The sequence below is a fragment of the Plectropomus leopardus genome, chromosome 6, assembly GCF_008729295.1.
Source record: "Plectropomus leopardus isolate mb chromosome 6, YSFRI_Pleo_2.0, whole genome shotgun sequence".
Classification (NCBI taxonomy): Eukaryota; Metazoa; Chordata; class Actinopteri; order Perciformes; family Serranidae; genus Plectropomus; species Plectropomus leopardus.
Genome location: NC_056468.1, coordinates 6039307 through 6051735, shown reverse-complemented (window position 1 = coordinate 6051735; position 12429 = coordinate 6039307). Strand labels below are relative to the sequence as shown.

The window sequence follows — 12429 nt, the reverse complement described above, 5'->3', positions numbered from 1 at the left end:
TATTTCATCTTTGTTAAGAAAACGTTGAGGTTTACCTGGCCTCCCATTGGTCAGGTGGAGCTTCAGAGATGACTCTGCCCAGAGCATCAAGCACAGGAGGTGGTCTCTGTAAAAATAGAAACACATTATTTTGGTTTCTGACCTCAAATTCATCCACTAATAAAGTGATTTGGCCGTGGTGCAGGGTCTCACATAGAGTTTCTGGTGGTAGAGCTCAGTGAGCTGGCCCAACACTCCAGCAGACTGGTCTCTGTACTGGGATACGGCGCTCGACAGAGCTTCTGCTGCGGCAGAGCGGACGGCCTCCTCGTGGTGGGTGACATCTCCAATGAGCAGAGAGCAGAGCTCAGGGACCAACTCCAGACCCAGAGACTCCCACAGTCTGAGCAGGAAGAACAAGCCAAGAAATTAGTTCAACTGCTTAATTAACGTGAACAAGATGTTTCAAAATACATGCCAATAAATACATACCGATAAAGAAATACATAATCACACACAAAATAAATGTGTAAATATGTATATAAATATTCGGATTGTTCCTGGTACTTAGTTTATTCATTATCTGATGAAAAAAACATACAACTGAACATTAAATCAATGTTCTGTACCCCCGATAACATCCTACAAAAAATGCCAAAACTATATACACACAAAAAAAAAAACAGAAAATTGAGTGTCTTCCTCTTTTTAAGCATTTTCTGTTTTGTTTTGTTTTTCTCCTTTATGGAGAAAAAACTGATTATGCAGGATAAAACAATCAAAATGTCATTTGAACAGCAGCATAGCTAAATTTTTTTTAAAAAGAAAGATAAAGACACATAAGAACCAGTGAGTTTTTGTAGAATGAGCAATCAGCTTGTAGAAGAAAGGAGCAAGAAACCCCATAATACGCACTTTTCAGACAAGGCTCGGCCTTCCTCCTCTACATCGAACTTGGCAACCCAAAGCCTGCGCAGCAAACTCAGCCCGCTGGTCTCTGCGCTGTCTGTGGGCAGCGCAAACTCCATCTCCAACAAGCCCTGAGAACATACAGAAGGGTTTTTAAAGCATGCCTAACAGGAATACACATATACAAGGACTATAATACAATATCATTTAACATATTTAGTGGTAACCTGGTAAACAGTAGTATTGATCTAGAAACTGTATGTCTTTTTAGATGAACAAAAATGATTTTGGCTTATAAAGCCTAATCTGTGGATAAACAGCTGAAAATGTGGTTATTTTCCCTTTTTGTTTCAGGGTTCCTGCAGCGTAAGGCAACATAGATTTAAGACTTTTTAAGACTATTTTAATGTAACTTGGAATTGTGTTTGAGACCAATTTTCTAATAACCAAAACTGTAGGACAATTTCATTTAGCATTAAATATGACTTCTGCGAAGACAAAGTTAGATGATCTATGTTAAAAAAAAAAATCATTTTGAGAGTAATACATGGAAAACAATGAACATATCGTATTATCGTTAAAGTATTTAGTTTACCAATAGAAATAGGAAATATCTGGCCTTTCTGGACGGTTTTCTGGGTGATTTTGTGTTTCTCAGTTGGAATGTGAAATTCCACTATTTGAATTCCCATCATGGAGATTTTAAGAAAAGGAATTTATTCAATAATTTAAGTAAAAAATAGCAGTTGCCAATCATTTTGAGATTTTGCACTGCAACATTAGAAAAAAAAGATTAATAAAATCTTACTTCCCATGTCTGAGTATTTTTAATGCTTTTGAAAAATTACAGTCCATTTAATTTACTTTTCAATTAATAAAGTCAATGCCTTTCAAGACTTTTAAAGGATCTGTGGGAACCCTGTGTTTCCTGTGGGACAGGCCAGCTTCAACAAATGCCAAATTCCCAGCTCACCCTGAGGGCAGCATCCCTGACAGAGAAGCAGGGTGAGAGGAGGGCGTTGAGCAGGACGTCTATCTCAGGCTGCTCTGCTACGGTGCAGCCCTCTCCACCTCCAGCACTGGCACACAGCGTGGTCAGGCACTGAGACGCCAACACCTGAAAACACAGTGACAGACGTCACATCACAGTTCTAAGCAACAACTCTGTCATGTGGCTATTGAGGAATGTAACAGGGAATACGTTTAAGAGCTTGCAAAAACCAAAGGAGTTCATGTACATGTCTAAATATATACAAATAAGAACAACAACAATGCATTTGAAATGCATTTAAATTCTGTCTGTAAAATCCCTTGTTTACCTGGAGTCTTGGGGTGGCTGTGGAAATAACTCTTGTCAGTAGCAGCAGCATGTTGACACGTGGAAGCAGCTCTGGGCCGTTCTAAGACAAGAAAACACACAACAGTTGGTAAATAAATCTACAAAATAAATGGTAGTGCTGTCACATAAAGCTTTCCAAATTTGGTATGTCATTTATTTTTTACAGACCAATGACTCCATGTACTAGTGATGAACAATGTGTTCAAAAGGGTGCATGGCAAAAACAAAAAACAAAACAAAAAAAAACAAAAGATACATTGTTGCTTTGGTTGTCTATTTTTTTGTTTTTTTAAGCATAAATGGATTTTCCAACAATGTCCTGCACAGGTCACAGACAAAAGGAAAATGCAATGGAGATGTCTGTGCCTACCTCATCTATAACAAGGTCATCGCTGTCTGTGGCGGACCGGAGCTGGGAGTGTTCGAGAATGACTTGCAAGGCTCTGGTCATCATGGTCTCTGTCTCCTCTGTGCTCCCTGAAGACTCCCTCAGCATGGCATTGAGGAGAGGGAAGCAGAAGGAGAAAGCAGGAGCAGACAGTGGAGCCACGTCTAAGGGGAAAAACATTGATACAAAGAAACAGGAGAGCAATCAGGACACCAGCACAGTCACATTTCTTATCCTAGTCACTTCCTGCTTAACACCAACTTTACTAGAGGCTCCCAGACTGACAAAGCAGCTTTTGGATGTGGAAACTGATAATATGGTTGCCACTGAAAGCCACTTTATGCATCTGTGGACTTGTTTTTGCTGTATCTCTGTGGATTTTTTTTTATTTTATTTTGATCACATTTCCCACACCCATCATCCTGTGCTGTATCCCTGTCTTGTTTTGTATTGTTATGTTTCGCTGTCTTTGGTTTCATTGTATGCATCATTGTTTGTCTCGCTTGAAGGTTTGTATGTTGTTGAGTTTGTTTTCACTTGAGCATTTTTTTTTTTTTTTGCTAGTCAGAATGCTGTGCAGTGTGCTTCTGGGGAAGTTTCGGTCACCAGAGTTTGCTGCAGAGTGAGTGCTCTCAACAAGAAAATGTAAAATAAAAGAATGTTTAAAAGCCTTATTACAGTAAAAGAAACAAAATTCTTTGCAGTTTGCTTTTATTTTTACTCTACAAAATCTGAGAAGCAACTTAATTAGCCACTGTCTCTAAAACACATGCCTGAGCACACACACGATCAAAAACAGCGTTGTCCTGTTCTCTCACTATAACGGCAATATTAAAATATCACCAATACAACAAATATTTTAAAAATATGTCATTTGGGTGGCACTGTTTTCTGTTTGGTGTCCCTATTTGTTATACGTTAAAAATAGGTTGCCATCCAAGAAGTGGTTGTCAATTTCTCAAAATGGTTCCAAATGGCAAACTGAAAAATTGTTGACATACGTAATCATGTGTGTCTTCTGCACAGTAAAAAAATGCCAATTTCAGAAAATCTTCAGTTTCATGCTGTCTTTCATCTTAATCTTTCCTTTCTCCCACCTATTCATAAATCCACCTTAGATGTTGTTAAACTTTAAATTATTTACTTGGAAGTTTTCATTTGAAATATTGGCTTGATAATTTTGGGAATATTATACCATTTATTTACATGTCCTCCCTGGAAATAATAAATAACAATATATGAATAAAAGGAAAAAACATATAATTCCAAACAAAAGTATGCATGTGTGTTAAAAAATGCAGTTACTTCTGGTGTTTACTGTGTTTACTAATTGAACTTTCACTTGTGTCTGTAACTGAGCTCACCGGCAGTCTTGGTGTCTCTTTGCGGGACAGTGTGGTTGTGCAGCAGCAGCACGGTGCGGTGGGCTGCTGTGTCCAGGTCCTCCTGTTCCCAAGCATTGTCCAGATCACACTCTGGCTTCAGCAGTCGTAAGGTCACGTGCCCCACAAGCACAGCTAGAAGTAAAAAAAAAAAGTGACATTGAGTCGACATGTTGAGGCTGTATTTATCTATAAAAATCAATACTAAGACAGGCCGTGTACCTAGATGGTGAAAGTGTTTGGGCATGAGGCACACTCCGATGTCCAAGAAGGCCTGCTGGATGCGTGGAGCAGCCAGAGGGGACTGCAGCAGGGGCAATAGGACCTGGAGGACACTGGGGAGCTCCCAGGTGATCTGAGGTGGTCTCTCTATCAGAGTGGCTTCCAGGAGACCCACCACACTCTGCAACTCCACATCCAGCTGGTGACAGTGAGAAGCACATCACACATCAACAAAGAATGTCACACATCAGGCGCTTAGTATTAAAGGATTCATTCTGTTGACTTGGTTTCATACCCCTTGAAGTCTCTTGCGAATACCAGCCTCTTTTTCCATCTGTATTTGCATCATTTCCTTCTGCTTGCTGGTTAGTTGCAATTCATCTTTGATGCCTTTTTTCTTTTTGATCTCCTGTAATATAAAAGAGATCAAAATGTGCTCCAGACATTAACACCACCTAAAATAACCACACACAGATGAAGGTAAGTGCACTTTACCTCCTGTAACTCCAGTTCAATGATCTGCTCCTTGTATGAGTACGCCTTGTTCTCTCTCTTCATGTTGACCTTCTTGGTGCTTTCCTTATGGGCACTGTGGCGAGTGTTGAGGAGGACGAAAGAAATAAAACGCAGTGAACATCAGAAGGCTCTGGTGACTGATGTTGAGATCACAGTGGGAGGAAAGGCTGTGTGTTACCTCTGGATGATGCTGTTGTCATACAGTGTTCCCTCGGGTGTCTGCATGATGGCATACTCCTCTTTGGTGACCTGATGAAGAGCAGGCCGGGAGAGCCCCTCTGTGACGTGGCTGATTACCCGCGGCAACAGCTTGGTGGGGGAGAGACCAGAGAGGGCACCGACCGCATTCCTCACCGCCTGAGAGGAGATATTAGGACAATAAACACCCTGGTATCATGTAAAACACATCAGCATAAGTCAAACACTAATATCCTTGATATTTTGCACAGAATGAAAAAAACAGTGTAACTGCTGTTGTCTTTCCCACAGGTCTGAAATATACTTGTGGTGGTAGCAGATGGAAAGGGATGGTGTTAACTGCCAGCAGAAAAAGCATCTACATTTGACCTTTAATAAAAGATTTTTATTACAACACTACAAATGTGTTGCCAAATTACTTCTCTATGTGTGGGAAGATACTGCTGTTCATCTATCCTTAAATCGACTTCAGGAATCAGGTACACTTACGTGTTCTGGTGTGTATAAATCTTTAAATGCATCAGAGGTGCGTGTTATTTTCAGACCTGGTTGTCAGCGTTGACCTCTAGAAGATGCGGCAGAATTTCCTCCAGATTCTTTTCTATAAATTCTTCTGCTTTTATGTTCATGGATTGGAGCAGGAAAGGCCAGAGGCCGCGGCGAGCTCCAACTGAAATTCGCACAGAGCGGAAAACAATTAAAATATAGGACAGAGTGCCAACACACAACCAACAAACTCCAGTGTTATTAAGATTCATAAAAACCTGGCATACAGTTAACTTGACTGTGGTTACAGACTGAGCAGCAGACTCATTCTGGATAGCAACTCATGCTCATACCTATGGATGGATGGTGAGTGACTATGAGAATCTCCATGGCCAAACTCTCTGCTTCAGTGGGGTCGCCCCATTGGCTGGCAGAGGAGCAAACAACACACAGTGCGTCCAGCAGGACACGAGGGGGGACGTAGCTGCGACCCAGCTCAGTCAGCTCTCCTGACTCTGACACCAGGACGTCCTGAGGCAAAACCTGAATGTTTACACCGCACAGTCAGTAACAATTAGGCTGAGAAAGAAAAATAAACTCATTTTTTAAACAGTCAGGCTTTAACTGATTCGATGATTTAAAACAAAAAAATTAAAAATGCAACTTTATATTTTTGTAGTTAATGGTGAAAAATCAGTCTGTACTTTGTGTTTGTTGATGACCACGCGGAGTTCTCCCAGAAGGCCATGGGCAAGACTGGATCCCCCCAGAGAGGAGAGCAGTTTCCTAATTGTCTGTTGAGCCCGCTTTCTCACACGCCAGCTCCGAGACAGCAGAACAGCAACTGTGGCGTGATGATACATTCTACAGAACAGTGACATGAAGGAAAAATTAACGAGTGCTTTAGCACTACAGGAATAAGATATACGATACCAATCTGTAATTAATTCATATTTACATATTTGTTTTTCCTACACAGAAAGTACATTAGATCTGTCTTTCGATAAAACTTTTCAGGAAGCAAATATATACAGGAAGTCACTGCGTATTATCATGGTTTGTATGCTTTTGCAGAATCAGACATTTAAGATAAATATTCCAGTGTTCTCTTATGATAATTTGGCCCTTATCTCCCTCTGGATATACCTTTTAATCTTCTGGCTATGCACAAAATATGCAGGCAAATAAGTGTTTTTCTGGAGTAAGTATATAAGCTCAATGACATTTCTTTTCTTTTTTTTTTAAAGATGATTTCTGTGGCTTTTTTGCCTTAAATAGACAGGACAGATGAAAAGATGAAAAGAGGAGTGAGAAAGACATGCAGCAAAGGGTTGCAGGCTGGAATCTAACTGCGGCCACTGCAGCGAGGAAACAGCCTCTGTATATGGGGCGCCTGCTCTAGGACATCTCATAGGTCAGAAGTTTTCTAATGTTAACAGACAAACTCACTGTGATTTGCTGGTGTTAAGCCTGTGAGCATGGTCCAAGAAGAGCCTTTCGCAGAGCAGCAGCACTGTGAGCAGAGCTAAAGACAGACACAGGCCATCATTTCATGTCTTAATATTTAAGACTTTAAGCAAATGAAATACGTTAAAAAATTGTCTTACTTTCTTCGCTGGCCTGAGATAAGAACTTCTCTGTGGTGAAGAGCGGCTTTTTCTCATCTAAGATCAGGTTCCAAAAGCTGGAGAACTTTGCCTCTGCAGAAACAAAATGTTTAAGAAAAAAATCCTCATCGCTTCCCATCTTTCTATGCTCCAGCAGTCTCCAAAATTGAGAAAAAAGAGATGGCAGTCTCACCCGTCTGTGACTCCAGCAGTGCAAGTCGACACAGAAGAACAGAAGCTGCCACACCTTCTGCAAGCAGAGCTTGCTGGGAGTTTTGCGCCGCAGCCTTCTCCACTGTTTGAATGAGCAAGGGCATGAGGTCTGTGGCTTGGGCCAGAGTGTCACCTAAAAAACATGGTAGAGATGATAGCACAGGATTAAGTTCAGTTTGAGGATATGTGTTTTAGACATGTATCACAACGTCCTTTGGGTGACTGACCTCTGAAGGCCCCCACCATGGCCTGAAGGTAGGCGTGCCGTACAAGAGAGGTGGAAGTCTTGAGAGTGAAAGCTTTTTTTAACCAATCCAGCAGAGCGGTGGGAACTTCCACAGTGAGACGACCGCTCCACTGAGAGAGCACGGACACCGCGTGCACCAGGGTCGCCTCGTGAACTAAAATAACACAAAGAAAAGGTTAGTGCAAGACTCAAACATTAAACTGCGGACTCTTAAAAGGACTTACAGACCCGGGGCCTAAAACATGTGCTTTTTGAGACTTATTAAAAACATTTTCATGCAATTGGTAAATCTGTCCAGCATTTTGCCATGAAGGAGAGGAAGAAAAGACAGAGCAATGGTACCTTCTTGTTGTAAATAAGGGACGAACATCACAGTGACTGCAGAGCTGAGCGTCTGGCTGGAGGTTCCTGATACAGCATGATGGCTGCAGCTCGAAATCCCTACAACAAAACCACAACTGTGAGGTTCGAACGAAATGTTTTTCAACGCATCTCACAGATAGCTAATAATATAAGTGTTTGCAACACAGGTGTTTCATATAATGTCATTCACTATAACATCTGTATAGTTTTTATTATGGTGTGAAAAAAACAACATTCCAACTTAGGCAACTTGTACCAGCATTTAACCCTTTGATAACTGAGCGAATTAGCTTGGTTTATTTCAATACTATGGAAAAAAGGGCGACAAGCAATTTAACAAGAAATAGCCAAAAAATGAGCAAGAAATCAGTAAAAAGTTACAAGAAAGTTACCTAAAAATAAGCAAAAAAACAACACAATCAACAACAATCGGCTCCTTGTCACCTTTTATACATATTATATTATATATATTTTAAACAATATTTTTATTAAAGTTTTGTCAATACAAAAAAGTGCAGAAAAGTTGCACATCAATATACAAATAAAAAATCCCCCCACAAGACAGGTGAACAGACAAAAGCAAAACAAAACAAAACAAAATTATATCATATTACATTATATTATCATCAGGAATATTGCTATGACTAAAATACCATCAAATATAGTGATATTATTTTAGGGTCATATCCCTCATCAGTAGTATGTAAGTCGTCTTACCTGATAACACACTCATCTTTTGGGCAACAACTGTGAGCTTTCCTTCAGACCCTGCAACCACAAGAATTATAATTCAGGTGAGTCATTCCAAACATGGTTAGACAACATCCTAATCGGAGTCATTAATTAGTTCACCTCCGAGGATCTTGAAAAGGTGAGTGACAATATCCTGGACAGCAGTCAGGTCACTGCACTGCTTGGCCAGGTTCTGCATGGCCTGGACCGCCTCCTCCATCAGCTGGGCATTATTAGCTTTTAGCTGGCCTGTTATAAGATACACACAGTTATGCTAAATGGAGCGACCATCTTTTCAGTCATCAATTCTTCTGTGACAAATCAGACCATACCCTGACAACCGAGTGTATGTTTTAAAAATATGTTCCGCAAGATGCATGTAAAACTAAATCAATTAGGTGTCCACTAAGGCCTTACTTGCAATTGCCTTTCCAATATCCATGGCATACTGACTGAGGTCGAGAGTTACAGCCGACAGCAGGCATGAAACAGCTAGAAAGAGACCAGACAATGTTTAAAACCACTGTGTGAGAGCTGTCGGAGCACCAAGCAGATGAATATTTAACACCATCAACTACAAGCATCTCACTCTGCATGGCGTTCTCGGGACTGCGGAGCATTGTCTTCTGCAGCGCCGGGAGTAGCTGCTCCTTGAATTCAGAGTGGCACACATGACGCAGAAAGGAGCTACTTTTGTCCAGAATGTGCTGTTGTGGTTTTGTCTTGCTCATAAGAACTGTTTTTATGTACAAGTCCAACAGGGCACTCTGGAAAACAGTAGACAAAGGTTATATGTTGACAGCCAAAAACATATTCATCAGATTCCATGTACTGCCTGAGAAAGTACAGTATCAAAGTTGCACAGTTGGTTAATTAGTACTGCAGTAATCAACAACATCATACTAAAAATGACAACAAGACAGAAGACCAATCACCTTATGTTTCTCGATTGTAGCTTTGTCTTTCTCAGCAGTGCAGAAGTCTAAACACACCCCCAGCATGGCCAGATTGGTGGGGCTCTGCTCCAGACTCAACAGTGTGCTGATGTATTGTTCGACCAGTCCAGGGTTCTGTTAAAAACAACACAACATCAGACATATCCAACATTCCTGTGTGTCACTCACAAATTATGATCCATTATTACATCTAGATTTAAACACATACACTATATGTATTTGTATGGTCTGTTGATGCATGCATTTGTCTTGTTGCATCTGGACTTTTGAAATGCACGTTTCAAAAAAGTATTGACAGGCTGCAATTAGTACAGAATGCAGCAGACAGAGTCTTAACAAAAACTAGGTTGAGAGATCACATTACTTCAATTTTAGCATCGCTACACTGGCTTCCTGTAGCATTGAGGATTGTTTTTTAAATTCTTTCACGTCTTTTTAAAGCACTACATGATTTTAGCACCCTCTTACCTATCTGACTGCTTGTCTGATCATGTTCCAACCTGATCTCTCAGGTCCTCTGGTGCTTGCCTGCTTAATGCACCGAAAATGAATTACAAAAAGTATAATGAAGCAGCGTTCTGTTTTTATGCACCAGCTGCCTGGAACAGACTGCCGATAATAAGAGAAGCAACCTCTGTAGATAGTTTAAAGAAGCAGCCCAAGACCCATTTCTGTGATCTTGCTTTTAATTAATCCCACATTCTATTTAATTTTATCACATATTACAGTCGTTAATTCTTATAAATCTGTTTTATGCTTTTTGTGCAACTTTACGATTTTGACTTTTGTTGTTTATAATATTTCTTTTATTTGTATTCCACCTCTGGCCTGTCTGCAACTTATTTCCAGAGTTACAGTATCCATGCACTTTATAATGATCACTTTATTTTTTATTACATTTTTTTATATTTATAAATACATATATATTTCTATATATTGTTAGCTTTAAATTTTTAGCACTCTTGCATGTTTAGCACTTTGAGCTGCATTTTATGTATAAAGGGTGCTATACGAATAAAGATTATTATTGTTATTGTTGTTATATATTATGTCCCATAGGGTCACCAGACTGCAGCATGACATTACAACAGCCCATTTGATGAGCTTGTGGGTTTTTTTGTTTCGTAAAATGTATCAATCCTTTTTCTTCATTGTTTGAGTTTGACGTTTTCTATCTGGTTAGTAACATTCTTTTCTAATTCTTCAGTTGTCATACTGTAGACAGAGGGGATTTAACTCAGTAACAGTAAATCAAACTAGATGTAGAAAAACCCAGAGGAACACTATTGAAAGTGTCTCTCCAGACTGGTTTTAAATTATATCAGGAGAAGTGTGTTGGCCAAAAGACAGTTGGTAACTGGGGATATGATTATTATTGGGGTAAGTAGTCCTCCCTAGTCCGGTTCCAGATCGCTGCTCAGCCCCACATCTCTGATTTGATCAGCGATTTAAACAAAGCGGATGACCGAGGTGGAAAAAAACCTGGTTAGATCGTCCCCTCTGACAAGATCAATGTGTGTCTTTTTTTCCCCACTGTGTCTGTACTCACTTCCTTCCAGAGGTGATTGAGATTCTTGAAGCTTGATTTCTGAGCCGTGGTCTTTGCTCCACCTACCACCTCCGCTACGAGAAGGCTCTGAACCTCCACCTAAAGAAGAAGATGAACCTTATATGTCATTAATTGAGCAAGCATATGGCAGACCTCCAGTGGTGCACAATATAAATTAACAAAGAAAGAAAAAAAAATCAAAATTAGACACTAAGTAAAAACAAGGCACTGCAATAGTTAAATAAGCACAATAATGATAAAATGATGCAGTATAAAGGGGGGGTGTGTGGTAGGTTGATCTGACTTGTAAAATGTGGGAGGATTCTGTGCAACAGGTTACCAACTCAGAAAGCAACATTTTCATGCCCTACTTAACTAAAATTTATTTTAAAAAAAAGAAGAAGAGATTCTTTTACTGACCATTTTCTTCCAGATGGGTCCTTCTTTTTTCTCTGGGGCAGAAAACACGGCGGGGACTAAAAGGCAGGTCCACGACAAGCCGATGAAGGCAGCAGATCCTGTGCTTTTGCTGCGAATATAGTAATAATAATAAATAACCGGCATAATATACAACCAAAGTTTCAAATATTGGTTCCAAGACACACTTTTTTAAAATTTTCTGCTGATTTCATTGTCTTATTCAATAAAACAAACCTTACTATAGAGAATTAATGTAGTTTAATTTGTTTCTTCTAACTGCACTCGGATCATTATAATCGAATACACAACATTATATGGTTTGTTCTCACCTTGCCTGTCAAACATTGGAAAATTAAGGATATCTAATGCAGTTTATTCTGTAAATCAGTACATTTAGGAATTTTTTTTTTTAGGGGTGCAACTACAAACTTCACAGTTTATATTTTATATACAGTTACATAGTTTAAGAGAATTAAATTCCTTATTAAAATGCAAGCGGGTCAATTATTTTTCAATAACCAATGGATACATTTCAGTTCAATTCAATAAATATAAAAATGTCAAGTTCAGCGCAGTACCTGGGCTCTCCATTTTTGCTGATGATGCCACTGTTCAGCAGGCAGTAGAGGAGGCTAGTCACCAGAATGTCGGGCTGACGGTCAGCCAGCAGGGCGATGACAGAGAGCAGCTCTCTGCGTGATGCAGCATCCCTGAAAAACACAAACATCCATGTACACACAAAGGATATTGCACTCAGCTTCAAGTTTTTTGGGTACACTGAGCTGAAATTAATGCAGATGAATAAAACACGACTGCAAAAAATTCCACCTGCATGATGGTTCTCATGTTCTGTTTTTGTTGAATTCGTTTTAGAGAGGCTTTGGCTCAACACTATGATCATTTCAGAAAGCTATTTATATCAA

General features: G+C 39.8%; 1 protein-coding gene across 2 annotated transcripts in view; it reads right to left on the bottom strand.

The window, feature by feature from the left end:
• The window catches only part of gcn1 (GCN1 activator of EIF2AK4), a 32902-nt gene that overhangs the window by 18452 nt on the left and 2021 nt on the right, over nt 1-12429 (bottom strand). For both annotated transcript variants that reach the window (XM_042487630.1, XM_042487631.1), the window contains exons 4-30: nt 12085-12216; nt 11507-11615; nt 11087-11185; nt 9517-9651; nt 9171-9348; nt 8999-9073; nt 8702-8830; nt 8567-8617; nt 7829-7927; nt 7467-7640; nt 7220-7372; nt 7027-7119; nt 6869-6944; nt 6124-6283; nt 5773-5962; nt 5479-5603; nt 4914-5092; nt 4715-4808; nt 4515-4628; nt 4220-4418; nt 3980-4132; nt 2598-2779; nt 2208-2288; nt 1862-2005; nt 895-1019; nt 193-382; nt 36-106 (exon numbers count right to left, since the gene is read on the bottom strand). In XM_042487630.1, coding sequence (XP_042343564.1) covers nt 36-106; nt 193-382; nt 895-1019; nt 1862-2005; nt 2208-2288; nt 2598-2779; nt 3980-4132; nt 4220-4418; nt 4515-4628; nt 4715-4808; nt 4914-5092; nt 5479-5603; nt 5773-5962; nt 6124-6283; nt 6869-6944; nt 7027-7119; nt 7220-7372; nt 7467-7640; nt 7829-7927; nt 8567-8617; nt 8702-8830; nt 8999-9073; nt 9171-9348; nt 9517-9651; nt 11087-11185; nt 11507-11615; nt 12085-12216 — 3510 coding nt within the window. The remainder of the gene's footprint in view (nt 1-35; nt 107-192; nt 383-894; nt 1020-1861; nt 2006-2207; nt 2289-2597; nt 2780-3979; nt 4133-4219; nt 4419-4514; nt 4629-4714; nt 4809-4913; nt 5093-5478; nt 5604-5772; nt 5963-6123; nt 6284-6868; nt 6945-7026; nt 7120-7219; nt 7373-7466; nt 7641-7828; nt 7928-8566; nt 8618-8701; nt 8831-8998; nt 9074-9170; nt 9349-9516; nt 9652-11086; nt 11186-11506; nt 11616-12084; nt 12217-12429) is intronic.